A 15151-nucleotide genomic window follows, 5' to 3' on the forward strand; every position below is an offset into this window, starting at 1 on the left:
CAGTAGCGCTATCCTTCCACTAGGGGGAGTAGCTCCGGGAATGCTCAGGAACTTGTACTGGGGTCCACTCTTGGCTCTGCCCACAACTCCTCCCCCTAGTGCAGCTGTATAAATACCCTTGTCCAGAGTCAGCCTGAGTTCACTAAGAGTTCATCAACGGTTAACAGGCTGCTCTGAAGTAAGTTGATTAAAGCATAGATTCATATCGGAAACACGTGTCTGGTGAATTGATGGTTCAATCAGCCATTTTGCACAGCTTTTTTAGTTTCAGTTTGAGAGAGAGCAGCTGAAAAGTGCCTGGCTGGTTTGCTGTGAGCTGTTTGAAAGGAAAAGCCAGTTTTGAGAAAAAGTGCTTGGGTGTGTCTGTGTTTTTGCAGTGAGCTGGATCTGCTGTGATCTCTGCCAGGAAAGACTATCTTTGAATCATTTGGATGATTTAAACTCATAATAGTAATGTCTTTAACCTGATGTGTTTCTGTTTAAAAGTGTTAAGTGTTTTGGAGGTTTGAAGGAACATTTTGAGGGATTATGAAGTGTTGTATTATTTTCGGGGTTATCTTTGAAGGAAGGGGTGTTAAGGGATCCAATGTTTATTTAAAAAGGTGAAGTTGTATTCATGGAATAAACATTGTTTTGTGTTTAAAAACCCACGTGTCCATAATTGTAATACCACACCTGGAGACCAAGCCGTGAGCTTCAAAAGCAACAATACATTAAAGGGAGAGGTTGGGTGAACTCCATGATACATTTTGGGGTTCTGAAAACGCCGCTCCCATGACACTATAATCAGGTGACCAGAACTGCAAACAATACTCCAAATGTGGTCTCATTAGGGTCATGTATAGTTGCAGCATAACCCCGCAGCTCTTAAACTCAAGCCCCCTGTTAATAAACGCTAACACACTATAGGCCTTCTTCACGGCTCTACCCATTTGAGTGGCAACCTTCAGAGATCTGTGGACATGAACCCCAAGATCTCTCTGTTCCTCCACATTCCTCAGAACCCTGCCGTTGACCCTGTAATCTGCATTCAAATTTTTTCTACCCAAATGAATCACCTCGCACTTATCAGGGTTAAACTCCATCTATAATTTTTCGGCCCAGCTCTGCATCCTATCAATGTCTCTTTGCAGCCTACAACAGCCCTCACCTCATCCACTACTCCACCAATCTTGGTGTCATCAGCAAATTTACTGATCCACCCTTCAGCCCCCTCCTGCAAGTCATTGATAAAAATCACAAATAGCAGAGGACCCAGCACTGATCCCTGTGGTACACTGTTGGTAACTGGTCTCCAGTCTGAAAATTTTCCATCCACCACCACCCTCTGTCTTCTATGTGATAGCCAGTTACTTATCCAATTGGCCAAATTTCCCTCTATCCCACACCTTACTTTCTTCATGAGCTGACCATGGGGAACCTTATCAAACACCTTACTAAAATCCATGTATATGACATCAACTGCTCTACCTTCATCTACACACTTAGTTACCTCCTCAAAGAATTCAATCAAATTCGTGAGGCAAGACTTACCCTTCACAAATCCGTGTTGACTATCCTGGATTAAGCTGCATCTTTCCAAATGTTCATAAATCCTATCCTTCGGGACCTTTTCCATTAACTTACTGACCACCGAAGTAAGACTAACTGGCCTATAATTCCCTATCTTGTAGAGGAACAACATTCGCCACTCTCCAGTCCGCTGGCACTACCCTGTGGACAGTGAGGACACAAAGATCAAAGGCTCTGCAATCTCACCCCTTGCCTCCCAAAGAATCCTTGGATATATCCCATCTGGCCCAGGGGACTTGTTGACCCTCCGATTTTTCAAAATTGCTAAAACATCCTTCCTCAGAACATCTACCTTCTCCAGCCTGTATCACACACACATCCTCAAAAACATCCTTGGTGAACACTGAAGAAAAGCATTCATTTAACGCCTCTCCTATTTCTTCTGACTCCATGCACAAGTTCCCACTGCTGTCCTTGACCGGCCCTACCCTCATCCTGGTCATTCTTTTATTTCTCACAGAGAGAACCTTGGGGTTTTCCTTGATCTGACTCGCCAAGGACTTCTCATGCCCCCTCCTAGCTCTCCTGAGCCCTTTTTTTTTATAGCCTTCCTTGCAACCATCAAGCGACCCAACTGATCCTTGTTTTCTCATCCTTACATACTCTTCCTTTTTCCTCTTGACAAGACATTCAACCTCTTTTGTGAACCATGGTTCCCTCACATGGCCATTTCCTCCCTGCCTGACAGGGACATACCTATCAAGGACACGCAGTATTTGTTCCTTGAACAAGCTCCACTTTTCATTTGTGCCTTTCCCTGACAGTTTCTGTTCCCATCTTATGCTCCCTAATTCTTGCCTAATCGCATAATAATTACCCCTCCCCCAATTATAAACCTTACTCTGCTGTATGGCCCTATCCCTATCCATTGCAAAGTGAAAGACACCAAATTTTGGTCACTATCTCTAAAGTGCTCGGTTCATTACCCAGTACCAAATCCAATGTGCCCCCCCCTCTTGTCGGCCTATCCACATATTGTGTCAGGAAATCTCCTGCATACACTGTACAAAAACTGCCCCATCCGAACTGTTCGGCATGTAGAGGTTCCAATCAATATTTGGAAAGTTAAAGTCACCAATGACAACTACCCTGAGACCTCTGCACCTAACTATGTGCGCCGACTGCTGGAAAAGGTGGCCCAGGACTTAGAAACAACTGTGGAAGCTGCTACCACGATGGAGGTCTCCTTCTGCAGCCTTACCTTGTTCCCCGCGGCCCAATCATGGGCCCCCGACCAGCGACTCCCCCAGGCCTGTGCTACGCGGCCACCCAGCCACCATGCTGTCCCAGCTAGCCACTATGCTGCTCCAGCCAGCCACTATGCTGCTCCAGCCGGCCACTATGCTGCTCCAGCCTGCCATTTCTGCGGCCAGAACCAGCACCCGCGGCAGCACTGCCCGGCCCGCAACGCGACCTGCAGCAGCTGCGGGCGAAAAGGCCATTACGCTAGAGTGTGCCTCGCTAAAAGGGCCCCAGCTTCCAATTCCCCAGCGACTCGAAGTAATCGCTCTCCCCGCTCGCAGGCCCGCGGGGCCCGAAACGCTGCGGCCTATGCCCCGACTCCGCCCCCTCCAGCCACGTGCGATCCACGGGGGCCGCCATCTTGGAAAACCTCCACCACGCGGCCGGCCACGTGCGACTCATGGGGGCCGCCATCTTCCTCGCTGCCCGCCACTTGCGATCCACGGGCCCGATCGGCATCTCCGTGCTCACATCTCAATGTGCCCCCCCCTCTTGTCGGCCTATCCACATATTGTGTCAGGAAACCCTCCTGCATACACTGTACAAAAACTGCCCCATCCGAACTGTTCGACATATAGAGGTTCCAATCAATATTTGGAAAGTTAAAGTCACCCATGACAACTACCCTGAGACCTCCACACCTATCTGTAATCTGTTTTGTAATTTCTTCCTCCACATCTCTATTACTATTTGGGGGCCTAACGAAAACTCCTAACAATGTGACCGCTCCTTTCCTATTTCTAACTTCGGCCCATATTACCTCAGTAGGCAGATCCCCTTCGAACTGCCTTTCTGCAGCCATTAAATATCCTTGATTAACAATGATACTCCTCCACCTCTTTTACCACCTTCCCTACTCTTACTGAAACATCTATACCCCGGAACTTCCAACAACCATTCCTGTCCCTGTTCTAACCATGTCTCCGTAATGGCCACAACATCGTAGTCCCAAGTAGCAATCCACACTCCAAGTTCACCTACCTTATTCCAGATGCTCCTTGCATTAAAGTAGACACACTTCAACCCACCTTTCTGTCTGCTGGTACACTCCTGCAACCTTGATACCCTCCTCAGTACCTCACTACTCTCAACACTGGCTTCTGGACTACAGCTCGTTTTCCCATCCCCCTGACAAATTAGTTTAAACCCCCCCCAAAGAGCCATAGCAAATTTCCCTCCCAGGACATTGGCGCCCCTCTGGTTCAGATGCAAACTGTCCTGTCTGTACAGGTCCCACCTTCCCCAGAATGTGCTCCAATTATCCACGTACCTGAAACCCTCCCTCCTACACCATCCCTGCAGCCACGTGTTTATTTGCACTCTCTCCCTGTTCCTCACCTCACTAGCACGTGGCATCGGCAACAAACCAGAGATGACAACATGGTTTGTCCTGGCTCTCAGCTTCCACCCTAGCTCCCTAAATTCCTGTTTTATATACCCGTCCCTTCTCTTACCTATGTCGTTGGTATTTATGTGTACCATGACTTGTGACTGTTCCCCCTCCCCCTTAAGGATTCTGAAAACACAGTCCGAGACGTCACGGACCCTGGCACCCGGGATGCAACATACCATCCGTGAGTCCCTTTCGTTGCCACAGAACCGTCTATCTGTCCTTCTAACTAACGAGTCCCCAATAACTATTGCTCTCCTGCTCTCCCTCCTTCCCTTCTGAGCCACAGGGACAGACTCAGTGCTAGAGATCCGTTCACCGTGGCTTACCCCTGGTAGGTCGTCCCCCACAACAGTATCCAAAGCGGTATACTTGTTACTAAGGGAAATGACCGCAGAGGATCCCTGCACTGACTGCTTCCTCCCAGCCTCTCTCACCATCACACATCTGTCTTGATCCTTCGGAGTAACTATATCCCTGAAGCTACTATCTATGACCACCTCTGCCTCCCGAATGATCCGAAGTTCATCCAGCTCCATTTCCCTAACACGGTTTCTGTGGAGCTGGAGATGGGCGCACTTTCCACAGGTGGAATCAGCAGGGACACTGACGGCGTCCCTCACCTCAAACATTCTGCAGGGGGAACATTGCACTGCCTTCCCTGCCATTCCCTCCAGATAAAACAAGAAAGAGCTGATCTGTTATTCACTCTACCCCTTAGGTTAGAGTAGGTGGAAGGGTGGGGGACATTACAAGTGTAGTGTCTAGGGTTTAGGAACTGCCCTACTTAAATACAGGTAAAAATAAAACACTTAACCAGCAACCACTGCGCCCCGTACGATAACAGTAATCAGCAGTTATGGGCCTGCGCAAACAAATTAAATCTTTACTACTTACCCAGCAGTCACTCTGTCCTCACTCCGGCCGGATTCAGATGGAAACTCCCAACAGTAAGGTCTTAAAAAATTTACTCCCCTTCTCAGCAAGCACTCACTCAGCAACCACTGCGCCCCGCACCAGAACACCCCAGGGAAAAGAAAAACTACTTACCAGTCACCAGCCAATCACTTACTGCAGGCTGTGACGTCACGGTTCAACTATCACTTGACAACAGCTTCTCCACAAACCACCTTCAAGATTAGGTGACCGCAATGCACTGATGCAAATTTTTCCCGCAACAGCCAATCAGCAGCTCCGCTCAACTGCCCTCTGCTGGATGGAGTGGCATTGCAGGCTGGATTCACTGGATTGATTCCAGAGATGAGGGGTTTGTCGTATGAGGAGAGATTGAGCAGTTAGAGTTCAGAAGAATGAGGGGAGATCTAATTGAAGTGTACAAGATGATAAAAGGTATGGATAAAGTAGACGTGGAGTGGATGCTTCCTCTTGTGGAGCTTTCTAGAACGAGAGGTTATAATCGTAGAATAAGATGGAGCCAATTTAAAACAGATTTGAGGAGAAACTACTTCTCCCAAAGGGTTGTGAATCTGTAGAATTCGCTACCCCAGAATGTGGTGGATGCTGGGACAGGAAGTAACTTTAAGGAAGAGTTGGACAGATTTTTAATTGGTCATAGCTTGAAGGGTTATCGAGAACCAGCAGGACGATGGAGTTAAGGACAGAACAGGATCAGCCATGATCGAATGGCAGAGCAGACTCGATGGGACAAATGGTCCATATTGCGCTCCTATATCTTATGAATTTATGAGACTACAAGAGTTTAAAATGTCCAAAATAGAAATCTCCAGACAAGAGCAGTCCAGGTTTCTGTGTGTGCTGCTGTCCACAGCTAAAACAGGGAGATATAAACCTGTGTTAGTAACTGCCTATCTTATTAAGCCAGCCTTTATGCTGAATAAATCTCCATTTTGTTACAATTTGCATCCTGCTGTTAACTCACTTATCACTCCCTAAATTATGTACAACTGTGCGTAACTGTGTTTGGATTGTGTCACGGATCTTAATTTTCCCGAAACGGCAATGGACAAAGAGTTTGATGCTCCTTTAGAGGAATGGCATCTTTGATTATGCAGCATCAGATTTTCAACTATTTTACTTTTACAAGAAATCTATCTGAAACCGTGACTATTTTACCTTCTCCAAGTCCCAGACCCTGATCTGTACCAACCACTTCTTTCAAGAAAGTTAGTTGTATTAGAAAAACATCTTGGGAGCCATACCTGTCTCAGGTATAATCTCAGATGGCTGCATGTCTTGCCCTCCATATTGGAGGGGAACACCATTACTATGGGAGCTGGGGTGGTGCTGCGCGGGAGCTGGGGTGGTGCTGCGCGGGGAGCTGGGGTGGTGCTGCGCGGGAGCTGGGGTGGTGCTGTAGAACTCAAGGCAGCTGTGATGGAGCTCTAAGGCAGCTACAAAAATGTTTTGAGCATGGTGCTATTAAGCAATGAGTGAGCTGCGGTGGGTATCCGAAGATGGCGATGTGGAACTCTGAGGAAGCTGCAGCGTGAATCCGAGAGAGGAAGATGGAAAATTTAGAGTTTCCGAAAGAAAAACAGACAGGCAATGAAAAGTACGGACACCCAAAATAAGGATTGGAGGTTAGTTAGCGTGCTGAGTAAGTGCGATCAGAGATGGTTTGCATTTGATTGCCCCATGAATTCTTAACCTCAGAGCAACACAAACTGCTTTCACCCAGAACAGGCTCAAGGGGCTGAATTCTTCAGTTTCTGGTGAGAGATCATTAACCTGCCTTTTAAAAATAAATTTAGAGTATGAAATAATTTTTTTCCAATTATGGGGCAATTTAAGCGTGGCCAACCCACCTACCCAGCACATCTTTGGGTTGTGGGGTGAAACCCACACAAACACGGGGAGAATGTGCAAACTCCACACGGACAGTGACCCAGAGCCGGGATCGAACCGAGGACCTCGGCACCGTGAGGCAGCAGTGCTAACCACTGAGCCACCATGCTGCCCTGAGAGATCACAAGCCTAATACGTTAACTGTTTCTCTCTTCACCGACACTGCCTATTCCCAGCATTTTCTGTTTTTAATCTTGGTGGAGCTGCCAAAAATGGAGAGGATGGTTCACTGGTCATTCGCTGCAACCAATGGGGGCGAGATCCCAAAACCTCCTTATTACTTTGTACTTTTGTTCAAGATGTTTAGATTAACCATTGCGACACCGTCTTGTTGCATCTAACTGCAGCGGCCGCTTCTTCCTCCATGCTCACTGAAACTACAAGTGTTTCTGAGTAAAGAGAGCAGCCAAGATTCATTATCTCAGCCTCAAGCAAAGGTTGTTAACAAGATAATGCTGCTGGAATTAATTTCCAAGGTTCCGCACCACCCCACAAACCCCGGTAAAAATAATCAGTAGGAAAATAAAATTCAGACACGGCAAAGATGTCCCCAATACTGGGTTTTGTTACAGATCAGTAGGTTACAGGCGGCTTGTACAATATGAAATATAAAATAAACTTGTGAAAAATTCAGGAGGTACAAAAATAACCTGTGCAGATTTCTGAGTTTCTTGTCAGCAAGGGCCGACACATCCTGGAGATCTCAGAAGGGGTGCCTGGGCTTCCGTCATTCAGCAGAGGGGCCGGGATGGTCGTAGTCACAGAGGCTTGTCAGAGCGAGTCTTGGCTCTGTTACGTTTGCATCAGTGCCGATTTGGTGGCCTGGCTGCCTGCTCGGGTTGTAGGTTTAACGTTTCTGCAATTTCAGTGCTTCAGTTCGGTGGAGATGATCGGGTGAGCGTTTCGCCAGCTAAACCCCGGTCTCCGCTGCCCCCCCCCCCTCCCCCCACCCTGGGCTACCGCCGCCTCCCCCCTCCCCCCCGGTCCTTCTGCCTAAACTCAGCCTTGGTCAGTTCTTCGCAAAGTGACCGGTGATGGCATCGATGAGCTCCTGCTTCTTGCTGCCCCTCAGCCCGTACTGTTTACAGACGTCCTTGAGCACCGGCACAGTCAGCTTGCCCAGCGTCCCACTCTGCAGGTACTGCCTGACCTCATCCTCCCCCAGCGATAACTCCACTTTGGGTTTCTTGGCTGCTCCTCCCGCTGCTTCGCCTGGTCATGGAGAGAACAGAAATTCCCACTTTTATTCTTTAGACAGTCAGTGTGAAAATTCTTCGTACTGAAGATCTACAATGAATTTGAATATTCCACGAACAAGAAGTACCGCCACCACTTCAGACAATTACATCGGCTAATTGTTTTTTGAAAAATAAATTTAGAGTACCCAATTCTTTTTTTCCAATTAAGGGGCAATTTAGTGTGGCCAATCCACTTACCCTGCACATTTTTTGGGTTGTGGGGGTGAGATCCATGCAGACACGGAGAGAATGTGCAAATTCCACACCGACAGTGACCCGGAGCCGGGATTCAAACCCGGGTCCTCGGCACCGTGAGGCAGCAATGCTAACCAATGCGCCGCCGTGGCCCCCCCCGCTAATTGTTTTTAAGGGACAGTGAAAGAATAATCATTCTGGAGATACATAGAAGCAGGAGGAGGCCATTCGGCCCTTCGAGCCTGCTCCACCATTCATTATGATGATGGCTGATCGTCAAGTTCAATATCCTGATCCCCCCCCCCCCCCCCCCCCCCCCCCCCATATCCCCCGATCCCTTTAGCCCCAAGAGCTGTATCGAATTCCTTCATGAAATTACACAACGTTTTCTCAACTACTTTCTGTAGGAGTGAATTCCACAGATTCCCCGCTCTCTGGGTGAAGAAATTTCTCCTCATCTCGATGTTTTTCATCCTCTACACATCAGGACAGACACACGAGTGCCAAATTTCAAAGGCAGCAACAATCTATAGTCCATGAAAAAGAATGTGCTGATTGGTTAGCTTGTCAGTTTTGATTGGGTGAGGTATTGCCATGGAGAATGTGTCAGGGAACTATCCCCCCCCCCCCCCCCCCCCTCACTGTGCTTCTATCAGGGTGGCACGATAGCAGTGGTCAGCACAGTTGCTTCACAGCTCCAGGGTCCCAGGTTCGATTCCCGGCTTGGGTCACTGTCTGTGCGGAGTCTGCGTGGATTTCCTCCGGGGGCTCCGGTTTCCTCCCACAAGTCCCGAAAGACGTGCTGATAGATGAATTGGACATTCTGAATTCTCCCTCGGTGTACCCGAACAGACGCCGGAATGTGACGACTAGGGGATTTTCACAGTAACTTCATTGCAGTGTTAATGTAAGCCTACTTGTGACAATAATAAAGATTATTATTATTTAATCAGAAAAAGGCAAGAGTACTTGCGCATGTTCCTTCTGCCTGCAGAATACAGGTTCCTGCATTTGAATATATGTAGCTTCCAGCAAGTATAAACAGGCCACATTGCAGCCAGACTGATATTAAATTGTTGCGCTCTTTGAAATTTGATATTCTACCATCTGTCCTGATGTGTGTCGGCTGAAAAGCAATGCTCAAGTTATAAAGAAGAACAAAGAAAAATTACAGCACAGAAACAGGCCCTTCGGCCCTCCAAGCCTGCGCCGATCCAGATCCTCTATCTAAAACTGTCGCCTATTTTCTAAGGATCTGTATCCCTCTGCTACCTGCCCATGCAATTTGGTCCCTGGTTTACCTAGTCCAGTAACACGGCCACAACACTACATTCCAATCACTGCCCTGGCTAAGGTGAGCTGTATTGGAAATTATTTTGAAGAAGAACAGAGGAGATTTCTCCAATGTCCTGAAAAATATTAATCCCTCAACTAAAATCACCCCTGCATTTTAAGCAGAGAAATACTAACTTAATCATCCACTGCTTAGTTTGCAGCTGGTGAGGGAAAAAGCATCTGGAAGATTTTCTCAGCTTGTAGCTAGTGCAAGAAATCTATAGTGGGTCCCTCCAGAACCTTGAGGCAGAAAGCAGTCAACAGAGTAGCTTGGAGGCTCTGAGGAGTAGTTGAGTACCTGCCAGCAGCTAGAACAAGACCATAAGACCATTAAATGGCAGGACAGACTTGAGGGGCTGAATGGCCTACTCCTGTCCCTATGTGTATTTCTGTGATTCTGAAATTCAGACAACACCATGACAGGGAAAGAGTCCAGATTAGAACCTGAGTTAGTCCGAGCTGCAAACCATCCCTTCAGATCCTGGCCCTTCACGGATTTAATGAAGGCCAAGGCAATAGTTGGATTATTGAAAGACTTGACGGAGTTGTTGGATACCATTTTGCGGGTCTCAGGATAAAGCATGACGTAATTTACTCCCCACAGGCTTGAGCTGCCTTTGAATTTCATTGAAGCCTCGACGCTTTGTTTGTGTTGCTGCCGAAAAGTCCTGGAAGAAGTAAATCCTCACTCCTTCCTGGGGCCAGGTGCTACCTCGCCGTTCCCTCTCCAGGACATTCTTTCAAGTTGTGGAGGCGAATGATTACAGGCCTGGGATGAAAACCATCCCTCGGCCTCAAAGACCGATGCACCCTTTATAATTTGAAACGCCCAGGCTTCACATCCAGCTTGAGAAAACGTGGCAGTTGGTCCTTGAAGAACCTAACGGGAGTCTTACCCTCCACACTAAATGGACAGCACAGGGGCACAGTTGCTTCACAGCTCCAGGGTCACAGGTTTGATTCCCGGCTTGGGTCACTGTCTGTCTGGAATCTGCATGTTCTCCCCGTGTCTGCGTGGGTTTCCTCCGGGTGGTCCGGTTTCCTCCCACTGTCCAGGGATGTGCTGGTTTGGTGGATTGGGCATGATAGGTTGCCTTTAGTGCCCAAATAAAAGGTTGGGTGAAGTTACTGGGTTACGGGGATGGGGTGGAGGTGTGGGCTTGGGTGGGGCACTGTTTCCAGCGCAGACTCGATGGGCCGAGTGGCCTCCATCTGCATTGTAAATTTTATAAGACATAGGAGCAGAAATAGGCCACACCGCCCATTGAGTCTGCTCCAGCATTCAATCATGGCTGATATGTTTCTCATCCCCATTCTCCTGCCTCCTCCCCATAACCGCTAATCCCCTTTGGGGGCTGAGCCTCCACAGTTGTGAGGTGTTAACTGAAGGTTGGAGGGTCACTTACCTCAGAAAATAACTAACACTGAGGAGAAATAAAGTGAATTTTGGGGGTTGTGGCAGACTGTGCGGGTTGGTCCCTGGGGAAATGAGTGAACTTTCAATATTCTTGGAATGTATTAGGAATTCTTGGGAAGTACACAGTTGAACTATGTTCATAGCATCATTAATTACAAACTATAATGTTAAGTTGCTATGTTTAATTCTAATGCACAATAAAGTTTGTTCTTAATTTAAAAATCTGTCTGTCAGTTAATTATCTCTTCAAATGCCCCCAAGAGGAACAAAGAACAAAGAAAAGTACAGCACAGGAACAGGCCCTTCGGCCCTCCAAGCCTGTGCCGACCATGCTGCCCGACTAAACTACAATCTTCTACACTTCCTGGGTCCGTATCCCTATATTCCCATCCTATTCATGTATTTGTCAAGATGCTCCTTAAATGTCACTATCGTCCCTGCTTCCACCCCCTTCTCCGGCAGCGAGTTCCAGGCACCCACTACCCTCTGTGTAAAAAAAACTCTCACATCTACTCTAAACCTTGCCCCTCGCACCTTAAACCTATGCCCCCTAGTAATTGACCCTCTACCCTGGGAAAAAGCCTCTGACTATCCACTCTGTCTGTGCCCCTCATAATTTTGTAGACCTCTATCAGGTCGGCCCTCAACCTCCGTCGTTCCAGTGAGAACAAACCGAGTTTATTCAACCGCTCCTGTAACTGTAACAAACTTCAACAGCCGCTCACTTCACCTGTTTTTCAGTGTCCTGAGGAAACACTCCAAAGAAATGCAATTCTTTCATAGAATTTACAGTGCAGAAGGAGGCCATTCAGCTCATCGAGTCTGTACCAGTTCTTGGAAAGAGCATCCTACCCAAGGTCAACAACTCCACCCTATCCCCATAACCCAGTAACCCCACCCAACACTAAGGGCAATTTTGGACACTAAGGGCAATTTATCATGGCCAATCCACGTAACCTGCACATCTTTGGACTGTGGGAGGAAACCGGAGCACCCGGAGGAAACCCACACACACACTGGGAGGATGTGCAGACTCCACACAGACAGTGACCCAAGCCGGAATCGAACCTGGGACCCTGGAGTTGTGAAGCGATTGTGCTATCCACAATGCTACCGTGCTGCCCCGTGCTTCCTTCTTCTCAGGAGCAGCTCAGTCAGTTCTGTCAGAGAATTGGGCAGGGTTTGTCTGTGTGACTCAGTTCTAGCCTGAGAGATGCAATTTACAAGCAACAAAGAAGCGGACAGCACAGGAACAGGCCCTTCAGCCCTCCAAGCCTGCACTGACCATGCTGCCATGCTCTAACCTAAAACCGTCTACACTTCCGGGGTCCATATCCCTCTATTCCCATCCTATTCATGCATTTTTCGAGATGCCCCTTAAACGTCACTATCGTCCCTGCTTCCTCCACCTCCTCCAGCAGCGAGTTCCAGGCACCCACTACCCTTTGTGTAAAAAAACTTCCCTTGAACATCTCCTCTAAACTTTGCCCCTTGCAACTTAAACCTATATCCCCGAGTAATTGACTCTCCAACCCTGGGAAAAAGCTTCTGACTATCCACTCTGTCCATGATCTTCATAATTTTGTAAACTTCTGTCAGGTCGCCCCTCAACCTCCGTCGTTCCAGTGAGAACAGATCAAGTTTATCCAACCTCTCCTCATAGCTAATGCCCTCCATACCAGGCAACATCCTGGTAAATCTTTTCTGTACCCTCTCCAAAGCCTCCACATCCTTCTGGTAGCCATGATGTGGAGATGCCGGCGTTGGACTGGGGTGAGCACAGTAAGAAGTCTTACAACACCAGGTTAAAGTCCACCAGGTTTGTTTCAAATCACTAGCTTTCAGAGCACCTGATTCACCCGAGGAAGGAGCAGTGCTCCAAAATACTAGTGATTTGAAACAAACTGTTGGACTTTAACCTCGTGTTGTAAGACTTCTTACTATCATTCTGGTAGTGAGGTGCCCAGAATTGAACACTATATTTCAAGTGCTACCTAACTAAGGTTCTATACAGCTGCAATATGACTTGCCAATCTTTGAACTCGATGCCCTGGCCAATGAAGGCAAGTATGCCATATGCCTTCTTGACTACTTTCTCCACCTGCGTTGCCACTTTCAATCACCTGTGGACCTGTACACCCAGATCCCTCTGACTGTCAATACTCTTAAGGTTTCTGTCATTTGGGCTGGTTTAGCTCACTCGGCTAAATCGCTGGCTTTTCAAGCAGGCCAGCAGCACGGTTCGATTCCCGTACCAGCCTCCCCGGACAGGCGCCGGAATGTGGCGACTAGGGGCTTTTCACAGTAACTTCATTGAAGCCTACTCGTGACAATAAGCAATTTTCATTTCATTTGCTGTATATTCCCTACCTGTATTAGACCGTCCAAAATGCATTACCTCACATTTGTCCGGATTAAACTCCATCTGCCATCTCTCCGCCCAAGTCTCCAACCGACCTATATCCTGCTGTATCCTCTGACAGTCCTCATCGCTATCCGCAATTCCACAAACATTTGTGTTGTCCGCAAACCTACTAATCAAACCTGATAGAAGTCCACAACACCAAACATTTCCTCCAAATCATTTTGAAAAATAATAAATTTAGAGTACCCAATTAATTTTTCCAATTAAGGGATAATTTAGCGTGGCCAATCCACCTACCCTGCACATCTTTGGGTTGTGGGGGCGAAACACACGCAAACACTGGGAGAATGTGCAAACTCCACACGGACAGTGACCCAGAGCCGGGATTGAACCCGGGACCTAGGCACCGTGAGGCAGCAATGCTAACCACTGTGCCATCATGCTGTCCCAAATCATTTATATGTATTACTAACAGCAAAGGTCCCAGCACTGATCCCTGAGGAACACCACTAGTCACAGCCCTCCAATTAGAAACGCACCCTTCCATTGCTACTCTCTGCCTTCTATGACCTCGCCAATTCTGTATCCATCTTGCCAGCTCACCTCTGATCCCGTGTGACTTCACCTTCTACATCAGTCTGCAATCAGGGCCCTTGTCAAAGGCCTTACTGAAGTTCATGTAGGCGACATCCACTGCCCCACCTTCATCAATCATGTCCGTCACTTCTTCGTAAATGTAATTACTGACACCACGTTTAATTTGCTCCTCTCTCCTGAACACTCACCGAGCTTCCTCTTCTGGTGGCTCTTTGCATCTGGGTTATAGTCAGGAGGGTAAACCAGCTCATTGAATTCCTCGGCCAGATGTCCAATTCTCTTGTCCATAACATCATTCTTTGGCACTGTGTGGGGGAAAAAGATTATTTACTCCATTACGTTCCTTTCTCATTCCATCTCTTTGCCCCCCCTCCCCAGCTCCCCATCTCCGTTCCCTCGAGGTTGAGCCAATAACCAGTAGCTGTATCAATAACCAGTATCAATACAAGGCAATTAGCTTAACAATGTCATTGCCAAAGCCTGCACTTGTAGATACACTGACCCATTGACACCCCTTTCCGTCCGCACCCCCCCCCACCCACAAGCTCCAGCTCCTTTTCTCCACCATCACCCTCAGCTCCTCCTCCACGCACCCCCACTTCCATCGCCTCGCTCCCCTCTTCATGCCTCCAGAAACCCCGCTCCGACCCACAAGGGGCATCACAGCTGGACTCAGCAGTCACCCAACATTCATTCGCGCTCAGGAGCCCAGAATTCAGTCAGCAAATATTCCAATCATCCTATTCTGTTACAGACTGCAGGTGGAAACTGGCTTTATAATCTGTCAGACCAGTATCACAATAACTTTAACGCGAGGCAGTCGGTAGGAGGGATAAAACAGGATGCTCACATGTCAAGTCTTCCATTTCCTCGGGCTCCTTCAAATCAAGTGCCAAAGCCTCCAGACTGCGGAAATGCCGCTGAATAACAGGATTCTCAAAGCTCTCAGGCCTGTTACAGGAGGAATAGAAACT

At 47.9% G+C, this 15151-nt stretch overlaps 1 protein-coding gene across 6 annotated transcripts in view; it reads right to left on the reverse strand.

The window, feature by feature from the left end:
* Window positions 1–7995: 7995 nt before the first annotated feature.
* xrcc6 (X-ray repair complementing defective repair in Chinese hamster cells 6) overlaps window positions 7996–15151 on the reverse strand; it is a 58946-nt gene continuing 51790 nt past the window's right edge. For all 6 annotated transcript variants that reach the window (XM_038783703.1, XM_038783704.1, XM_038783706.1 and 3 more), the window contains 3 exons: window positions 15028–15128; window positions 14366–14482; window positions 7996–8242 (listed from right to left, as the gene is read on the reverse strand). In XM_038783703.1, coding sequence (XP_038639631.1) covers window positions 8040–8242; window positions 14366–14482; window positions 15028–15128 — 421 coding nt within the window. In that variant the 3' untranslated portion in view covers window positions 7996–8039. The remainder of the gene's footprint in view (window positions 8243–14365; window positions 14483–15027; window positions 15129–15151) is intronic.

Source organism: Scyliorhinus canicula, chromosome 23, assembly GCF_902713615.1.
Source record: "Scyliorhinus canicula chromosome 23, sScyCan1.1, whole genome shotgun sequence".
In the NCBI taxonomy this organism is placed as follows: Eukaryota; Metazoa; Chordata; class Chondrichthyes; order Carcharhiniformes; family Scyliorhinidae; genus Scyliorhinus; species Scyliorhinus canicula.